The sequence below is a fragment of the Melospiza melodia genome, chromosome 2 (genome assembly GCF_035770615.1).
Source record: "Melospiza melodia melodia isolate bMelMel2 chromosome 2, bMelMel2.pri, whole genome shotgun sequence".
Taxonomy (NCBI): Eukaryota; Metazoa; Chordata; class Aves; order Passeriformes; family Passerellidae; genus Melospiza; species Melospiza melodia.
This window is the reverse complement of record NC_086195.1, coordinates 9,117,855-9,134,084: the sequence shown is the minus strand read 5'-3', so window position 1 is coordinate 9,134,084 and position 16,230 is coordinate 9,117,855. Positions and strand designations below refer to the sequence as shown.

Sequence of the window (16,230 nt, the reverse complement as noted above, 5' to 3'; positions counted from 1 at the left end):
GCAGCTCCTAAAAACCAGTGCCATTCCAAATGAGGGGATTTAGCCAAAGCTTTTGCCCTCAGCTGCCTGCTGATTTACTCTGGAGCTATCAGGTTTTGTGAGTCCACCATGGAAGATCTTTACTCTTTTGCATATGCTGAGGGCTGCAAAATAGATTAAATGCTTTTCTTGAACGCACTTTTCAGGCAAATGCTGGTTTATGTAAGGCAGAGAAAACTTCTGCATCACACCAGACTTGCTGTTTTGTAAATCTTTTTTTTCTTGGGGGAGAGGGGGTGGGGAGGGAGTGGGATGGGATTTCATTTCTATCTTGAGAATAAGGAGAGATTAGAAGTAGAGTGAGGGGGGAAACTGGGACAGGAAGAAGCTTTAAAGAGCGTGATGGTCTAGATTTGTAGTAACACTCCTGCTTTATCCACTGTAATCAGGTCTATCTCTGGCTGTGAGTCCGTGGACCTCCATGTGGCTGGTGCTGAACCAGAGCAGCCCCAGAGACCCTCCTTGTCTCTTCTCTTTGAATGAGCTGCTTTTCCAGCTTTTTTGACATGACATTTCCATTGCTATAGAGTTTTCTGCTGCTCACCCTTGCAAGCAGTGGATTGTTTTTAATGAGGTCCTGAGCCTCATTAGGACAGCCTCAGCCTGTCTACCTGCTGAGGATTCCCATTTCATCCCACCTAACCTGCCACAGTCCCAGTGTCAGGCTGCTCCCTTTTGGGAGAGGCAGACTCCTGTGAAGGCCACAGCCATGTGGGTTGCTCACATCATCTGCTTCCCAGCCCCTTTCCCACCCAGAGTGCCATTCCTGATGATGTCCCTGACATTTTCCAGCTGAGGGACCTCTTCTCCCTTATCCAAATCCCTTTGGTGCTGGGGATGCCTGGTCAGGAGATTTATAACTTACTTTGGTGCCAGTGGCTTGTGTCCCAGGGCTTTTGTACAGCTGGCATCCATGAGCAGGGAGAAGCATGCAGTTTCCTTCAGAATTAGAGCTGGAACAAAGTGTTTATGGAGAAAAGCATAAAATGATACCTTTTTGATAGGTTAAGTCATTTTACAGTACTTTTTTAACATATCAGTTTGCTGGGGTAGTCCTGTTTCTGTGTCTGATATCCCACTGGAAAAATGGCATAAATTATTCCTGACATTTAAGAAGGAGCTCTGCCAGCTCTAAAAACACCCTTAAAAACAACTGGGAAGGGCTAGTTTAGGTGTCTTGTTAGGAAATTTGCTTTCTGCAAAAACTGCTTCAGATGTTGTGCTTCCTGTTGCTCACGTGGGCTGTATTTTGTTCCTCACCCTCACAGATCAAGGATACTTTCCTTAGAACATACACTGAGGCAATCCAGAATTACAACAAGAATGATGAGCGGAGCCATGCAGTGGATAACGTACAGGAAAGTGTAAGTCTCAAACTGGGTACCAAAATTTAGACAATAGAGAAAGCACGGATTTAATCCCAAAATGTGTAGTTTTGATGGTTCAATCTCCAAGCTGTAATTTGCAAGCAAAGTTAGAGGCTGGCAAAACTGATCTAAAGGAAATGCTTGCCCAGGATTCCTAAATTTTAGTGAAAAAGCTGTCTGATAAAGGCAAGATCTGTCCCACTGGCTTGTTATTGGTCCCAGATCTTGAATTAGGTTTATGGGGCAGGTCCATTCCTAAAGAACACCCCTTGTTCCTAAGGGAATTTTCCAATAAGATCATAAAATGTTTTCAATTTGAGCTGGATGCGACAGGGTTTTATAATCTTGTGTCCTGCATCACTGATAAACTGCAGCAGTTCTCTTCACAAGTACAGTGAGAGGCTGGCAAAGGAGACCTGGTGAGTTAAGGAGAAAAACTGGGGATCTTTTCCCCAGAGGAAAATGGAGGGGAAACTGCTGAGGTTGGCCTGAAAGCTGTGCTGGAGGGATGGAGCAGGAGCCTCTCTGCCCCTGAGGGTGGCAGCAGGGCAGTGGGAATTGCCTTGCCTTCCTGCAGGACACAGGGCAGGAGCAAATGCCACAGCACAGCCAAACCAGCTGGGGATGCCACCCACAAGAGAGCAAGCCCACCAACTACAACACAGACTGATAAAATTCACATTTAAATTCCCACTGGAAGCTCTGCCCTAGCAAGAAGCTGTTTCTTCAGTTTGCAATACATTCCATGAGCCAATTTCCTTTCCATATGACTGTGGCTCTGTGAATGGCTGAAACGTCAGTGTAATTGTATTGATGGCTTCCAGACCTTTAGAAATTACAGCTCTTGTGTTGGACCCTTCAGCATGGTTGAAACTGTGCTCTAACCTGGCTTCTCCTGGTTAGCAGATTACTGCAGTGCTCCAGACTGAGTATATTCTGCTGTCAAATTGTCTGTTTGCATAATGTTAACCTGTATTTTAAATTTCTGATTCCTTGGATTTGACCAAACGAAATAGTTCTGAGTAGTTTTTGAGTGTTTCTGTTGTAGCAGAATGTTAATTTCATTCATAGTTCTCTCTTTACAGGAACTGCACTTATAAGCCCTTTCCATGCAGAAAATTCAGCACATACTCCATACTTTTGAGTCTCTGACTTCTATCTTAGGATCTAAATCAGAACATCCTTCCCAATTTAGGGTTTTCTAGCTGACTTCCTAGATACACCCTGTGAACATATGGTGTCTTTCTATTCACAGCTCAGTGAATTGTCCTAGAAATTATTTTGGTGAGTTAGAGAGGCTTCACCTCATTGATTTGTACTAGTTTGAAACTGTATGTGTTATATGCAATTCTGTGTAATGCTTTGGGGTCTTGAATTTGCAGGGTCATCTTTAACCAAATAAAAAACTAAAGAAAACAAACAACAACAACAAAAAACCCCCAAAAGATTGTCAACTAAAAAAAGATGGGTTTATGGCTGGACCTTTGTCAAATGTTACAAATAATAGTTTGCTCATAAAATGCTTTCTTTTAGTAGGTCATCTGCTCCCATGTTCTGTAAGTTACATTGTACCCTGGTACTTTTGTAATTAATGGGGCAGGGGTGTTATCTGCTTTTCAAAACTTGAGGTGCCCTGTCATTATTTTGATTATGAGCTTATGCAGTGGGCCGAGATGATTCTGATCTAGTTTTAATTCTGGTTTGTTTGTTTGTTTGTGTGTTTTAAACCTGCCTCTTACCCCTCCCAGCTGAGCTGCTGTGGCATTCAGAGCTACACCAACTGGAGCACCAGCCCTTACTTCTTCAAGCACGGCATCCCCACGAGCTGTTGCATGAACTCCAGTGACTGCAACACTCAGGACCTGCGCAACATGACCGTGGCTGCCACTAAAGTAAACCAGAAGGTACCAGTAACCCTGTGCCAGAGGCACTTGTGACACCACCCAGCACCCCAGGGCAGTGTGTGCCTGCTTGCACTTGCATTTCGTTTCAAATGTTTGGTTGATAACGTGCAAGTAAGGCTGGAGTGATGGGAAGGATGGGCTTGGTCCTGCACTTGCTTCATTTTCTTTGAGCTGGCCTTTCTCAAATCCAATCCCAGATGCAGCAGTTCTGAGGAAATACAGGTGTGGGGTATTTTTGGGGTCCCCCTTGGCAGGAAGGAAATTATGAATCTGACTCCATGTTCTTAGAAGGCTAATTTATTATTACATTATATTCTATTATATTCTATACTATACTATACTATTCTATTCTAATAAACTATACTATACTATACTATACTAAAACTATACTATACTAAAACTATACTAAAGTATAGAGAAAGGATACTTAAAGAAGGCTAAAAGATAATAGTAGTAAACTTGTGACTCTCTCCTCAGAGTCCGACGCAGCCTGACCATGATTGGTCATTAAGTCAAAACAATTCACATGAAACCAATCAAACAACCACCTGTTGGATAAACAATCTCCAAAACAATGAAACCAAATCTCCAATGAAACCAATCTCCAAAACAATGAAACCAATCAAACTGTTAGATAAACAATCTCCAAACCACATTCCAAAGCGGCAAAACGCAGGAGAAGCAAATGAGATAATATTGGTTTCCTTTTTCTCTGAGGCTTCTCAGCTTCCCAGGAGGGAAATCCTGGGCAAAGAGGGTTTTTCAGAAAATTGACAGCAAATGCTATGGTTGGTGGGTACATTTATTGCGAGTTAAAATCTTTGAAGATGTAGGGCTGCAAGCACAGCCCAGCCAAAGTGATCCTTTCCCTGGGGTCACCTGGAAGAGAGGGTTGGGAAGACAGAAGTAGGATTGAGAAGGCAAGTAAGGGGAACAGGAAGAAAATGAACAATTAGAGAATAAAAATACAGAAAATGCTAAGAAAGGGAAGAATGAAGAGAAAATAATGCAGCATCTATGCATTAGACATTGTGCTGAAGAAGTGCTACTCAGGTTATTGCTTCAAGTGCTAGTGTTTCATCAATTCTTTCTCACTTGAGATTTGCAAGAGAGGGAATAGCTGGTAAGAGGAATGATATTGTGGCTAAATCACCATTCTAAGTAGCAGCACAGCTTAGTCAGACTTAAGAAATATTTTCTTTTCTGTTTTTATTTTCAGAGATCTGTTTAAAAAATAAATAGAAGTCCTGAGGACAACAGGGGAAATATGGAAATGCCTCTGTCTCTTCTGTTTCTCTCTTTTTCACCTCAGTCACCTGTGACTCAGAAGGTTGGACTGGTGGCTGAGCACAGCCTGAAACATCTTTGAAAACCAGTCAAGTAGACAACGTTTTCTGGCATCTATTGTAAAAGGGATGCTAGAGGATTATTTTCCACTAAGCCCTTCTTCTTTTTTTTTTTGCAATGGCTTAATGAGAGTCACTTGTTGCACATGTGTGGAATGTTGGGGGTGTCCATTGGTTGAGTAACTCACAGTCACCACCAGCAGAGTGACTTTGCATGGGCATGGAGGGTGAGCCATGACTGAGGGATCAGTGAGTGCTTGGCCAGGGCTGTAACACATTTCCAGCCGTCCTTGCTCCTTGCTCTCCTGTCAAAAGCACAAGTCACCTAACAGAAAAGCACTGCTGATTCTTCAGGAAATAGCTGAAGTAATCACTTGATTTAATTACCTAGAGGAGATTTGGATGTTTGGAAGTTCATGTGGTTTTGTCTCATTTTCTGGCATAGCCATTGAAAATCAAAAGTTGCAGATTTCTTTTCATCAGTTGTGAGACCTTGGAGTTGTCCCAGACATTTGAGCAAAGTGGGATGCTTCTGAAAGGTGCATGGGAATAAAAAACAAGAAGGAGAAAATGTTGTTTGGCCCTATCCTTTCACTTCAGATAGTACCAAACACCATTGCCCCTGACCCAAGCTCCTTGCCCATCTTGGAAACAGGCCCTTTGCTCTCTGAGTGTTGGAGAAAAAGGAAAATATTTATTCCCTGTGTTGTTGAAGACCCATCTCACCATAATTGTGGACAAGTATATTTGGATTATATCTTTTGGTGGATTCTTGCAAAACTATCAGAAAAACGAGTTCTCTATGAGGTAATCAAATTACTAGCAGTTTCTGAGGACTAAGAATGAATTAACCAAAGAGGATTAAACTAATAATATAATTACAGGACTAAAAGACAGCATTCCTGGATTTTCTTTGCCAGTTCTGACCCTAACTTGCTTAGTGACCTTGGGTTAATTATTTAGGCTCTCTGTTTCTTCGTCTCAGACAGCACTAATACCTAACTTTAAGGGCCGTCATTAGGATTAGCTAATTAATGTTCATCTAGTGCTTTTAATCACAGTTCTTTACCGAGAAACCTCAAGAACCATTTCTCTCTAAAATCTTAAGAAACGAACAGATGCATGGAGTCAAGAAAGATCAGATCCTTTGTAAACTGTCCCTTCTGGATGTCTGCTCAGCACCCAGAGGTGCTCACACACCTCTGTCCTGTCCTGCACCTGCTCCTGCAGCCCATGCACAGTAACTGAGCAACTTGAGCCATATGCAAGCAATGTTCTTCAGAAAACAGATTATTGTGGCTTGGGAAAACAGATTCTTCAAGTGAGGAGGGTGATCACAACTCTGCCATTGCGTGTTTTGTTGACAAGATCTTCTGTCTCCCTCAAATTACCACTGTGCTTCGGTGTTGCGTCTCTTGAAGGCTCTTCACCAGAACTGGTTTCAGGAGAGCTGGGAGAGCATTAAGCCATGTCAGACAGAATGAAAATGCTGCTTGAGAAATCTAATCTCATTGCATAACATGTAAGACGCACAAACTATGGGTTAAATAAGCAAGCTTGAATCAGACTTACTGTACACTGTGGTAAAACATAGTTGATATGTACACATAAACATTTCAGAAATTAATCAGGACCAGCTGTGCTGGTCCTCAGCTACTATTAGGTTCAGCACGTCATTGCTCTCAGGATTAAATATCTTGAGATGTTATAAAAGAAGTTAAAGAAATGGTACGATTTAATGAATGGCCTGTCTGAAATAAAGAACATTGTTTGTCCTTCTCGCTGTTGTTTTTTACAAGCACCTGATGCTCTGAGGCCATCGGGAGTTCCTACAGTGCTTGCAGAATGAGGGGAGTGTGGATGTGGGTGAAATGTGGAGACACTTCTCTCTTGTGGGACAGGAGTCCAAGCTGGGAAGGGCAACTCAGTCGTATTTCTGAGTTTTCTAATTTCTGATCAAGTGGATAAAGCTATAATCTATAAAACTCCTCAGGACTGGCCTTCAGCCAGAGTGTTGGTCATTTGAGGAAGGTGGCAAAAGGGGCTGAGCAGTGACTTTGGATTATGGGGACAGATAATGTGGGTTAATAATGAAAGAAAAAAAAATATATGCAGTGGTTTTGGTGCCATCTTTCCTTTTTTCTTCATGTATCAAGTCACATTAATCATGTATCAAGTTTAGATTAAATTAGGTACCACAAAGTAGGAGATAATTTCAAATGCTTTTTTGAGGGATCAAATAGGTGAGGGGAGAAATTTGACAAATATTATTATACTGAGAGGGAGCATCTCAAAGAAGTCTATCCAAGAGAAGGGCAGATATTGCACATGAATCCTCTGGCCCCAGTCTGAGCTGTGAATTGAGGCCTGAGAAAGAAAGTCAGCAGACAGAAAATTCAGTTTGGGGAGTAGGACAGGGAATTTTATGTCCAAGGGCAAATGAACCAAGAAAATTCATACAAAACCCTTGATAACTTTGTTACATGGTTTAAAGTTACATGCTGTTCAGTGCCTTGCCTGGTGTCCTTTGATGGGTAAAGGCAAGCAGAATGCCTCAAGGGACACTTTATTAAATATCTAGAGTATTAGGAAATCAGCATCATTTATTCATTTTTGACATCTATATTGTATTATAACATTGGTGTATTGTTACTGGTTTGGTTTCAGGTCAAAGCTATATTGTTTTTTAACTGACTTTCTTTAAAAAGACCCATAAAAATGAGTGCAACATCACATTTAGATTTTAAAAGTATTGAAATGCATTCATTTCTAAAAGTAATTGGTTTTGCCACAACTCCACATCATTCACTCAGAATTGCTGTTTTAGAAAAAAGGTGACACTGTTGGAAATTACAGCAGAAATATTGTCTAGGCAGAGTTCATTCTAAATGAGAAATTTGTGTGTATGCATTCATGGCAGGGAAGGTCAGTACAAAGAATGATGGTGTTTGTTTTCCAGGGCTGTTATGACTTGGTGACCAGTTTTATGGAGACAAATATGGGAATCATAGCTGGAGTGGCTTTTGGGATTGCATTCTCACAGGTATGTGCATAAACATTCCCCTTCCCCCCTTTTCTTTTCCCCTCTTTTTCTTTACCTGGACTTCAAGGAAGGAAGGATTATGGAAAGGGACTGAACTCAGCATGCTCATTAGTCCTGAGGTCATCTGTTCATTGATTTTCTTTTTTTCAACTTAAATGAAGTTTCTCCTTGGGAATATCAGTTACGGTTGAGCTAATGACTAGCTCAAGGAAAACAACTTGTCCCTGCACTGGGTCAAATAGAGGTTAACCCAATAAAGCATTGGCTTAAATGGAGCATAAACGCTAAGAAGACAAATAGCTTATCCATTGTTTGGGTAGGCTTCTATCTTCTAAGTACTCTTATTTGTTCTTAAAGGACTCAAGAATTCAAAGGAGTGCACCCTCAGGCCTCCCCATCCTGGACCTGGGGCTGGAGAGGACACTTTGTGACCAATTTGATTTATTTTCCCTTTAACACTGAACAGTGAGAAATGTTAAGTCTACCAAAATCAGATTGTTAAACCAACTCCTTGTCTGTACCCAAAGGAGTGTGGCATGAGAGCTACAAGAGGAGAGCTAAGCAGGGTTTTCTGCTCCATGATGTCCAAACTGCATTTATGTAGACAGGAACTGGGGAAATTATAACTCTGGTCAGACTGTTCTGATCAAGAAGGGGCAGGAAAACATCTGCATCTTTCAACAAAATGCTTCGACATACCACTCCATGTGTCACAGCAAGAGCCCTACTGGAAACATGCAAAACTGAGAGAGAGGGAAATGTGCACAACCAAAACTGTCCCCAAGCCATGCAGAAAATGGCCCCCACATCCTCTCCATCAGCATGCACACAGCCTGAGGGAGCCCTAAAATTGTCTGGGCTCAGACTGGCTGAGTGCCCTGCCTTGGGCATGTCTGGGAGCCTGATGCCCTGTGGCCAAGGTGCTGGATGTGAGCAGCCCGTGGTTTGGTGTGGGTGGAAATGTTGGTTCATCTCAACAGCAGCTGCCCAGAGCATGTCAGGGATCCAGAAAAGGTGAACAATCTGGAGCTGTTTGTGCATGGACAAGGGGAGGTCAGGGTTTTTTTAAATAGGCTATTCTAATTCTTGTTGAATGGTGACAGCATTGATATTCTTCTCCAGCCTTGATTATGGTTTCATTGCTGCTATAGGACTCCAGGCTCGGGCTTCAGTTTGGGTTCTAGATAGCCAGAAGGCTGTAAAGCATCTTTTTAAATGCCTCCTGTAAAGCTATCCAAAAGAAAAATGAGACCAGTAGAATTGTAAAATATGCTGCTGAGGAGAAAAAGTCAGGACCAATACTGCCTGAAAGCATTTAATGGGTGTTTCATGGCAGGCTGCAGGCAGCAAGGGCTGCAAGGCATTTTGTCTCTGTGACTGAGGGGAAAAATGAGGTGTGTTTTGGTGTGGTGTTGGCATCTCACACTGCTGCCAGGTGGGGATGTCACTGCCCAGAGCAGACCCTGGGCTGTGGCACTGTGAGGACATGCCCAGCTGCTTGGGGTGTTAGCAGACTTCTAAAAAGGAGAAGAGAGAGGCTGCAGAGGGGGAAAACGCAGCTCTCCCAGGCTCTGAAAAATAGAAGGTGGCCAGTTTTAATTTACTGAGTAATCTGTTTTGCTGGGCCCAATTAGGAACAGTGTTTACAAATTGATTTCAGGTTAAGGTGGCTGGCAGAAATGCCAGGCAGGGCTCCAGCTGCAGGCGAGGTTTTGCTGTTCCTATTGAGAATAGGTTTAATCTAAATAAAAGACAAATTAAATCATGTTGCTCTTCTACAGCAAAGCATGCTCAAGGGCCTTTCCTTCACGAGATTTGTTAGGTGTTGACTAGCATGGGGAATGTGCTGATGCCCAGAAATAGGGAAAGTTGGTGTAATAGCATTGCAAATCTTACAGGCCTGGCACAGACCTCCCCCATCTATAAAAACCACTGTGTTGCTGACCTTGTCTGATCTGCTCCTCGGGTTTGAAATAATAACAACAAAATAAAATTTGATGGTTTTTGGACCTGGATGCCGATGTTCACTTCCAGCTGGAATAATTTCCATTTAGCAGGTGCTCTTCAGAGCAGAAAAATTATTGCTGTGTTGTGCCCAACAGAGAATAAAATTATGCAAACTGCATAGATGATGGAGAGCTGTGCCTAGATAAAACTACAGTGCAGGCATTGGCTGAAGGAATGCAAGAGACACTCTTTGGAGAGGTTTAGAGATTGTCAGTAAGGGAGACTCAGTGCAATGTTCACATGATTCCCTTTGTGCTGAAATCAGGTGCTCTCCATGTGCTCCAAACCAGTTGTTTGGCATGTACAGGTCCCATTATTCCAAGATAAATTCCCATGCAGCCATGGACCCTCTTTACTGTCAGCATCAGTGTGGGCAGCTCTGCCTGAAGGTGGATTTGGTTCTGGTGCAGAAATCATCCACCCTGTCTGCTCCAGCTCCTCCCTGAGCACAGCGGGGCTGGGACTGGCTCGGGGGTGAGGAATGGGATCCACATCAGCCTCTTAGACTTGAAATCTGGTCTAAGACTGGGCTGTTTCTGAAGGTTAATCACAGTGGATTCAGTGGAGGCAGAGCCTGTGACAGGCACACCACAGCACAGGAGGCTGACTCAAATAAGGGACATGTGACACAGACAACTCTCTCTTTTAAAACAGAGCCAGAGAACTTGCACTTTTGGAGATTTGCATTTTGAGAATATGACAAGGTATTGAGCTAAAAAATTATTCCTGTATTCCTGATGGATTAAATTCCCCCTCCCCCAGTTTTGGCTTACCTGATGTGCTGATGAATTCCAAGTTAGTTCAACACATTTCTATTTATAGAAATTCTCCCAAAGAATGAAAATTGATGACAGCACCAAGACCCAAAATAAAATGGGAATTCAAATTGCAATTCAGTTTCTTTCTCTTCGGTATAATAAGGTGTAATAAATATGTCATGCAGAGCAGCTTCCAGTCAGTGGTAACTCCTACATAATAAATGTATTAAAAAGCCAGTTATTATGTGTGCAGGGGGGGTAAGACTGCTACAAAATATGCTGTGGATGGTTTTCAATGGCCAGAACTAAGATGTGCCTGAGATTGCTCCTAGAAACCATGAGAAATTCACTGCATTCTGCTTGCTGGAGTGACCTGTGGCCAGCAGGATGGTAGGACAGGAGACACACCTGAGGGGTGTGGGTTTCCCACTTGTCTAAACCAAAGAATTTGTCAGCATTTTCAAGTATGACAAGACCACAGTATGGAAAACTCTCTGCTTTCTATATAATAGCTCAGAAGACCAAGATAATCTTAGGGGGAAAAAAGGGAAGAAAAGAAAAAAGTAAGAGAGAAGACAAATGCAGAACCAAGTCTGACAACTTAGCACTCAAAAATCAAGAGACTAGAATCAAATAAATGAATAAGTGGATAAAAGTTGAGATGGGGCATTTGAGAGGCAATGGGAGTGCAGGGAAATGAATGCAGCTCCCAGCAGCAGTTTCTTTGCGGGAATCCTTTACCACCAATTCTGGTTTTTCAAAGGAGCTGCAGGAACCTGGAGCATAATGGGATAAGGAGCTTCCTCCTGCCTGAAGAGCAGAGGAGGCAAGTGCTGGAACAAATGCAGAGAGCAAGGCAGGGTGCAGAGTGCTGGTTTGTGCTGCAGTCTGGGAGCCTCTAGCCTGACTGAAAAGCAGAGGACTCCAGTTCTGCCTGTAATGAAAGAGCAGAAAATTCAGCAGCTCAGTACAATATTGCCTCTTTTGGGCTGCAGGAGGAGCAGTGCTCTTGTGGTTAAATGAGAAAGTCAACACATCAAAAAGCACATGTTTTTATATGCATTCAAAGCATTTCCAGACTATTTATTATAGCTCTGTTATGTCCTGGTAATACTTAGAAATGCTGAATAAAATGTGTGTGCAATGGCTTGACACGCATGCCATTATTTTTGAAATACAGAGTTAAACATTATGTCATTATAACCCTTTAAATGCCTAAACCAGCCTAAGGTCAGAGCCAAGAATCAATAAATGGGCCAAAGATCATGGAGATAGATTCATGAGTAACCTGCTTAGGTTACTCAAGTCTTAGCAGTGAGCTGAGTAAAACAAAACACCATTAAATGCCTGAAGATGCTACAAAGTTTAGACACACTGATTATTAGAGAAGAATCCCTAATTAGAGGTGTCTGGGGAAGTCTGCTCCAGTTGAAGGGGGAAAGAAAAGCCTGTGGTTTCCTATTTGTAGAGGCTACAGCATCTTTCCCCTTGTAAACCTGATACAAGGACAGATTGTGGTTGAGAAGAAAGTGGCTGTGACCTGAGTGCTTGTGGTGGGGAAAAATAAACAACTGCAATGTACATTCTTGGCCATTGTAGGGAGGAATTGATTTGGATCTGGGCTGGAATTTGCTCAGGGAAAATAGTTTGGATTAAATGCACTGCAAAGTTCATCTTACTTAAAAATGCAGTAAGGCAGAGAGGGAACTTCTGAGTCCAGCTAAGAAAGGTGAAGAGAGACTGAAAGTCACCACAAACACAGAAAAACGACAATGAAGGAGGTGGGACAGGGCCACCCAGAGACACTCACTCTGTTCAGCTTGTCAGAGCATGGAGAAATACATAGCATTGTCCAAAACAGAAATCTCATTCTCCAAAATTCATCTGAGTTAAAGAAACAGTGGATGAGCCAGCTGCAGGAGCGTTTTAAGAATTCCCATTAGTGCAATACAACAGAGTGTCAGGTAACCTGTAGAATGTGGTTGGTTTTCAGCAACACCTTCAGGAATTGATTAAATCATCCTCCCAGAGATGAGCAGAATAGGCAACAAAATGGCTAAAATGTCTTCTTGGGATCAGCTGAGATTTTTCAGAGCTGAAGAAGGTTTCCACCTGTGGCAAGACCACGGTATGGAAATCTCTCTGCTTTCTATATAATAGTTCAGAAGACCAAGATAATCTTAAGGAAAAAAGGGAAGAAAAGAAAAAAGAGAGAAGACAAAAACATATTGTTTTGGCAGCCAAAAACACAGCCTCTGGACCCTGGTAGCTCTGGTTAGGGTTAGCCAGTCTGGAAGAGCAGCCAGCCAGTCATAGCTAGGCATGCTCTGGATATGCTCAGGAGTTAATTAATTGACCAACCCCAATGAGAAAAGCGAGGTTGAATTATTTACAGCATATTAACTCTGTTGGCACATGAAGGAAGCACTAAGAAACTGCAGTAGGCAAAACATTGAAAAGACTGAGTGCTTATTGATGAGTGGAAGCCTGGGATCTGTTTTCAATAATCTGAGTGACAGCCAAGGGAATAGTGAATGACTTTTTAAAAAGTTATTTCCAGATTTACAGAGCTGATTTCTACAGTGCTGCATCACTTGTAAAGGAAGCATAACCAGTGTGGGACATCAGGAAGCTTTAACCTGGCACAGTGATAAAGAAGTTAAAGGCACCAGGTCTCAGGGCTGAGGGGTGGTGGTGAGGGATCCAGGTGGAGCAAGTGAAACACAGCCTGTAACAAGCTGATACCCCCAGCAGTTTATTCATCCACATCTGGCTTGGCCAGACATTGACAACGGGACTAAAAAATCCCAAAAAGTCATGCTGTCTGTCAAATAAATGTCAAAAATCAAGAGGAAGATCTGACAAAGACAGAAAACAGATTTAAACGCTATTTTTCTAATTAGAGCAGTCCTTAAAATAGGGCATAAATAACTCCAGAACATGAGCTACATGTTTACCAATGCTCTGCACTGATGTATTTAACTCAAATTCTGTTCTGTTTAACTCAAATTCTGTTCTGTCTCTGTCCTGTGTGGAACAGTTGATCGGGATGCTGCTGGCATGCTGTCTGTCCCGGTTTATTACTGCTAACCAGTACGAGATGGTGTAACAAGGTGAGCTTTTCCCATTTTCCAGGTGGTAAAGCTATAAAAGCCTTGCTGTGTTGTTGTGGCTGCGCTGCTTCTGCTGAAGACAGTGAGCAAGTTCTCAGTCTGAGTTCTCATTCGTTCATTCATTCATTCCGAGCATGTTCATTGAGAACTAAGCCTTCCCATGGGCTTCTTTGCTTTAGGATTTTCATCCCAATTTTGTGTGTGCTGGGGGGAAAAAAAAGAAAGGGTGGTGGGAATGCAGTATTGAATTTTGTCATTTCAGTTTTCTTGGGAAGAGATGTCAGAATCCAGGAAATTCCTCTGGCTGCCCTGGAGGACTCGAGCCTCTGCCCAGGGGGCTCAGAGACCTTGGCACAGAGCCCAAGATCCCTGTGCCTTTGATTTGGCCCTTGGAAAAAACAATACCTATCAGCTATGTTAGACAGTGAGCTTCTGCTCTAAACCAATCTAAAAGCGCCCAGAAGATGGAGGTTAGGAATAAGAAGAAGGAGAAAGGCTGGACATGCCCAGATTCCTCCATCTTGCCCCTTGAACCCCTATTCTAAAAATGAAAAAAAAAATCTATTTTTCACCCCATGATAAATTCACTATCATTCTACTTAAACTATCATGGCTTGTAATTCTTCATATAAGGTGGGTAATTGTTTTTTCCAAGGGCTAAATCAAAGGCACAGAGGTCTTGGGCTCTGTACTAAGGTCTCTGAGCACCCCGGGCAGGGGCTCGAGCCCTCCAGGGCAGCCAGAGGAATTTCTTGGGTTCCAACAAAGAAATTGTTGGAATTTCTTGGGTTCCAACAAGGAAATTGTTGGAATTCCTTGGGTTCCAACAAGGAAATTGTTGGAATTCCTTGGGTTCCAGCAAAGAAATTGTTGGAATTCCTTGGGTTCCAAAAAAGAAATTGTTGGAATTTCTTGGGTTCCAACAAAGAAATTGCGCAAAACACTGATATCAACCAAAGCGACCCACTTGTTGGTTTGTTGTTTTGTTTTTTGGGTTTTTCTCCGTCCTCCCTGCTCTCCAGTCTTTCGAGAAGTGTGGAGTCCAGAGCCTGTGTGAAGACCAGGAGCTGCAGAGCTGGAGAAAGACTGCCATGAATGTTATAGCACACACTGTCTCTCGCACGCACGCACGCACGCACGCACGCACACCCCCACGAGCAAGCCCGTGCGCGCGCACACTCGCACCCACCCCGCTCCCCCAGTGTCCCACGCCTAGTGTCCCATCCTGTGAAGTTCCACGGTGCCACCCGGGGTGTGGCCGGGTCCCCTCGGCCCCCAGAGCCAGCGCCACCCCCGGGGCACGGCACCGTCTCTATGTTCTTGGTCACTCAGTAGTTGCATCGTAAGTTAACAAAGGTAACTCATTAACAGCATTGATCGGGCTGTGCATGTAGTGACTGGAGGGCATAATTAGCCTTTCACCATGGTTAATAAGTGTTGCACACATCCATATAAACCGGTATATGAAATATATATTCTTTTTTTTGGTTTTTATCTTAATTTCTTGGTTTGTTTATTGCTTTACTAAGGTTTCCATCCTTTCCCCCCTTCCCCTGCGCCTGTCCCCACTTCTCCCCAAAAAACAAAGGAATCAGTAACATAACATAAAGATACTTGAAAATGATGTTAAAATGTTGTGCTTGAAGGGAACTGTTATTCCTGATGTTCTTCTACATCTTTGATTCTTACTCAGTGTTGTATGCCTAGTGCGTATCCCGGTAGGCTTTGTCTAGTGCATTTTGCCTCGGAACCTGATCCTGTGTAATACTGTTATTAAGCTGTGTTGTTGCTTACTGTGAAGGCAGAAATTTTTGCTCCCTTTATTTTTATGACGTAGCTATGAACTAATTGAACTGTGCTGTACTGCGGCCTTCATACTTTTTTCCTGTTCTTTCTTTTTATTTTCTCTTTCTTCTTTTGCATTGAGGTTGCAGCCACCAAGTACATTGTTGAATCAAATTGAAATAAAAACACACACACACACACAGACACAAAAAAAAAAAATCTCAAAAAAAAATAACAGGCATATGAAATATTTTTGGGGGAAAGCAAAAGTTTAAAACCTTTTTAAAAAAAATAGGACTTTTTTAATAATGCCTCTGTCTAGCATGCAAATGAGAATGCATTGATATTGTGAGTATTTGTGATATACGTATTAATAAATGGAACCATTACAGATTTCTAGCTGCTTCTGTCTCATTCTTTAGTTATAAGAAAGCTCTTTTTTTGGGAGGGGGGGGAAGTGAACATGAAACACCTGGGCACAGATTGGCTTGACATGTCTTTATGTGTTTTTTAACAACTAATTTGCTTGTAAAAGAGAAGTGTTACTACCCTGGGAAAAGAAAAAACAAAAAGTGAAAGAGCTGGAATTGTTTCAAAACTCCTTCTACAGCTGGTTTCACCACGTGACAAATACCCTCTGCTTTGCAAGTTTTCTTCTTGCAATTGTTAAAAATCTGCAGTGTTTAATTATCCCATCCTTAGTGCTGTGAGTGATTTTGGCATTAAGCAGTTCTCTCTTGATTTTGGTGAGAAAGGAGAGAAGAGAGCTTTGGGGTTGAGGGGCAGGCTCGTGGAAAGGCAGGCAGTTATCACTTGAATGAGTGCAATGTCACAGATGTGACAGAAAACCCATGGAAATTTAAACCTG

General features: G+C 42.5%; 1 protein-coding gene across 1 annotated transcript in view; it reads left to right on the top strand.

The window, feature by feature from the left end:
* TSPAN7 (tetraspanin 7) overlaps positions 1 to 15,755 on the top strand; it is an 88,974-nt gene extending 73,219 nt beyond the window's left edge. The window contains exons 4-8 of the mRNA XM_063181990.1: positions 1,308 to 1,403; positions 3,155 to 3,310; positions 7,616 to 7,699; positions 13,505 to 13,577; positions 14,600 to 15,755. Coding sequence (XP_063038060.1) covers positions 1,308 to 1,403; positions 3,155 to 3,310; positions 7,616 to 7,699; positions 13,505 to 13,573 — 405 coding nt within the window. The 3' untranslated portion in view covers positions 13,574 to 13,577; positions 14,600 to 15,755. The remainder of the gene's footprint in view (positions 1 to 1,307; positions 1,404 to 3,154; positions 3,311 to 7,615; positions 7,700 to 13,504; positions 13,578 to 14,599) is intronic.
* Positions 15,756 to 16,230: the final 475 nt, after the last annotated feature.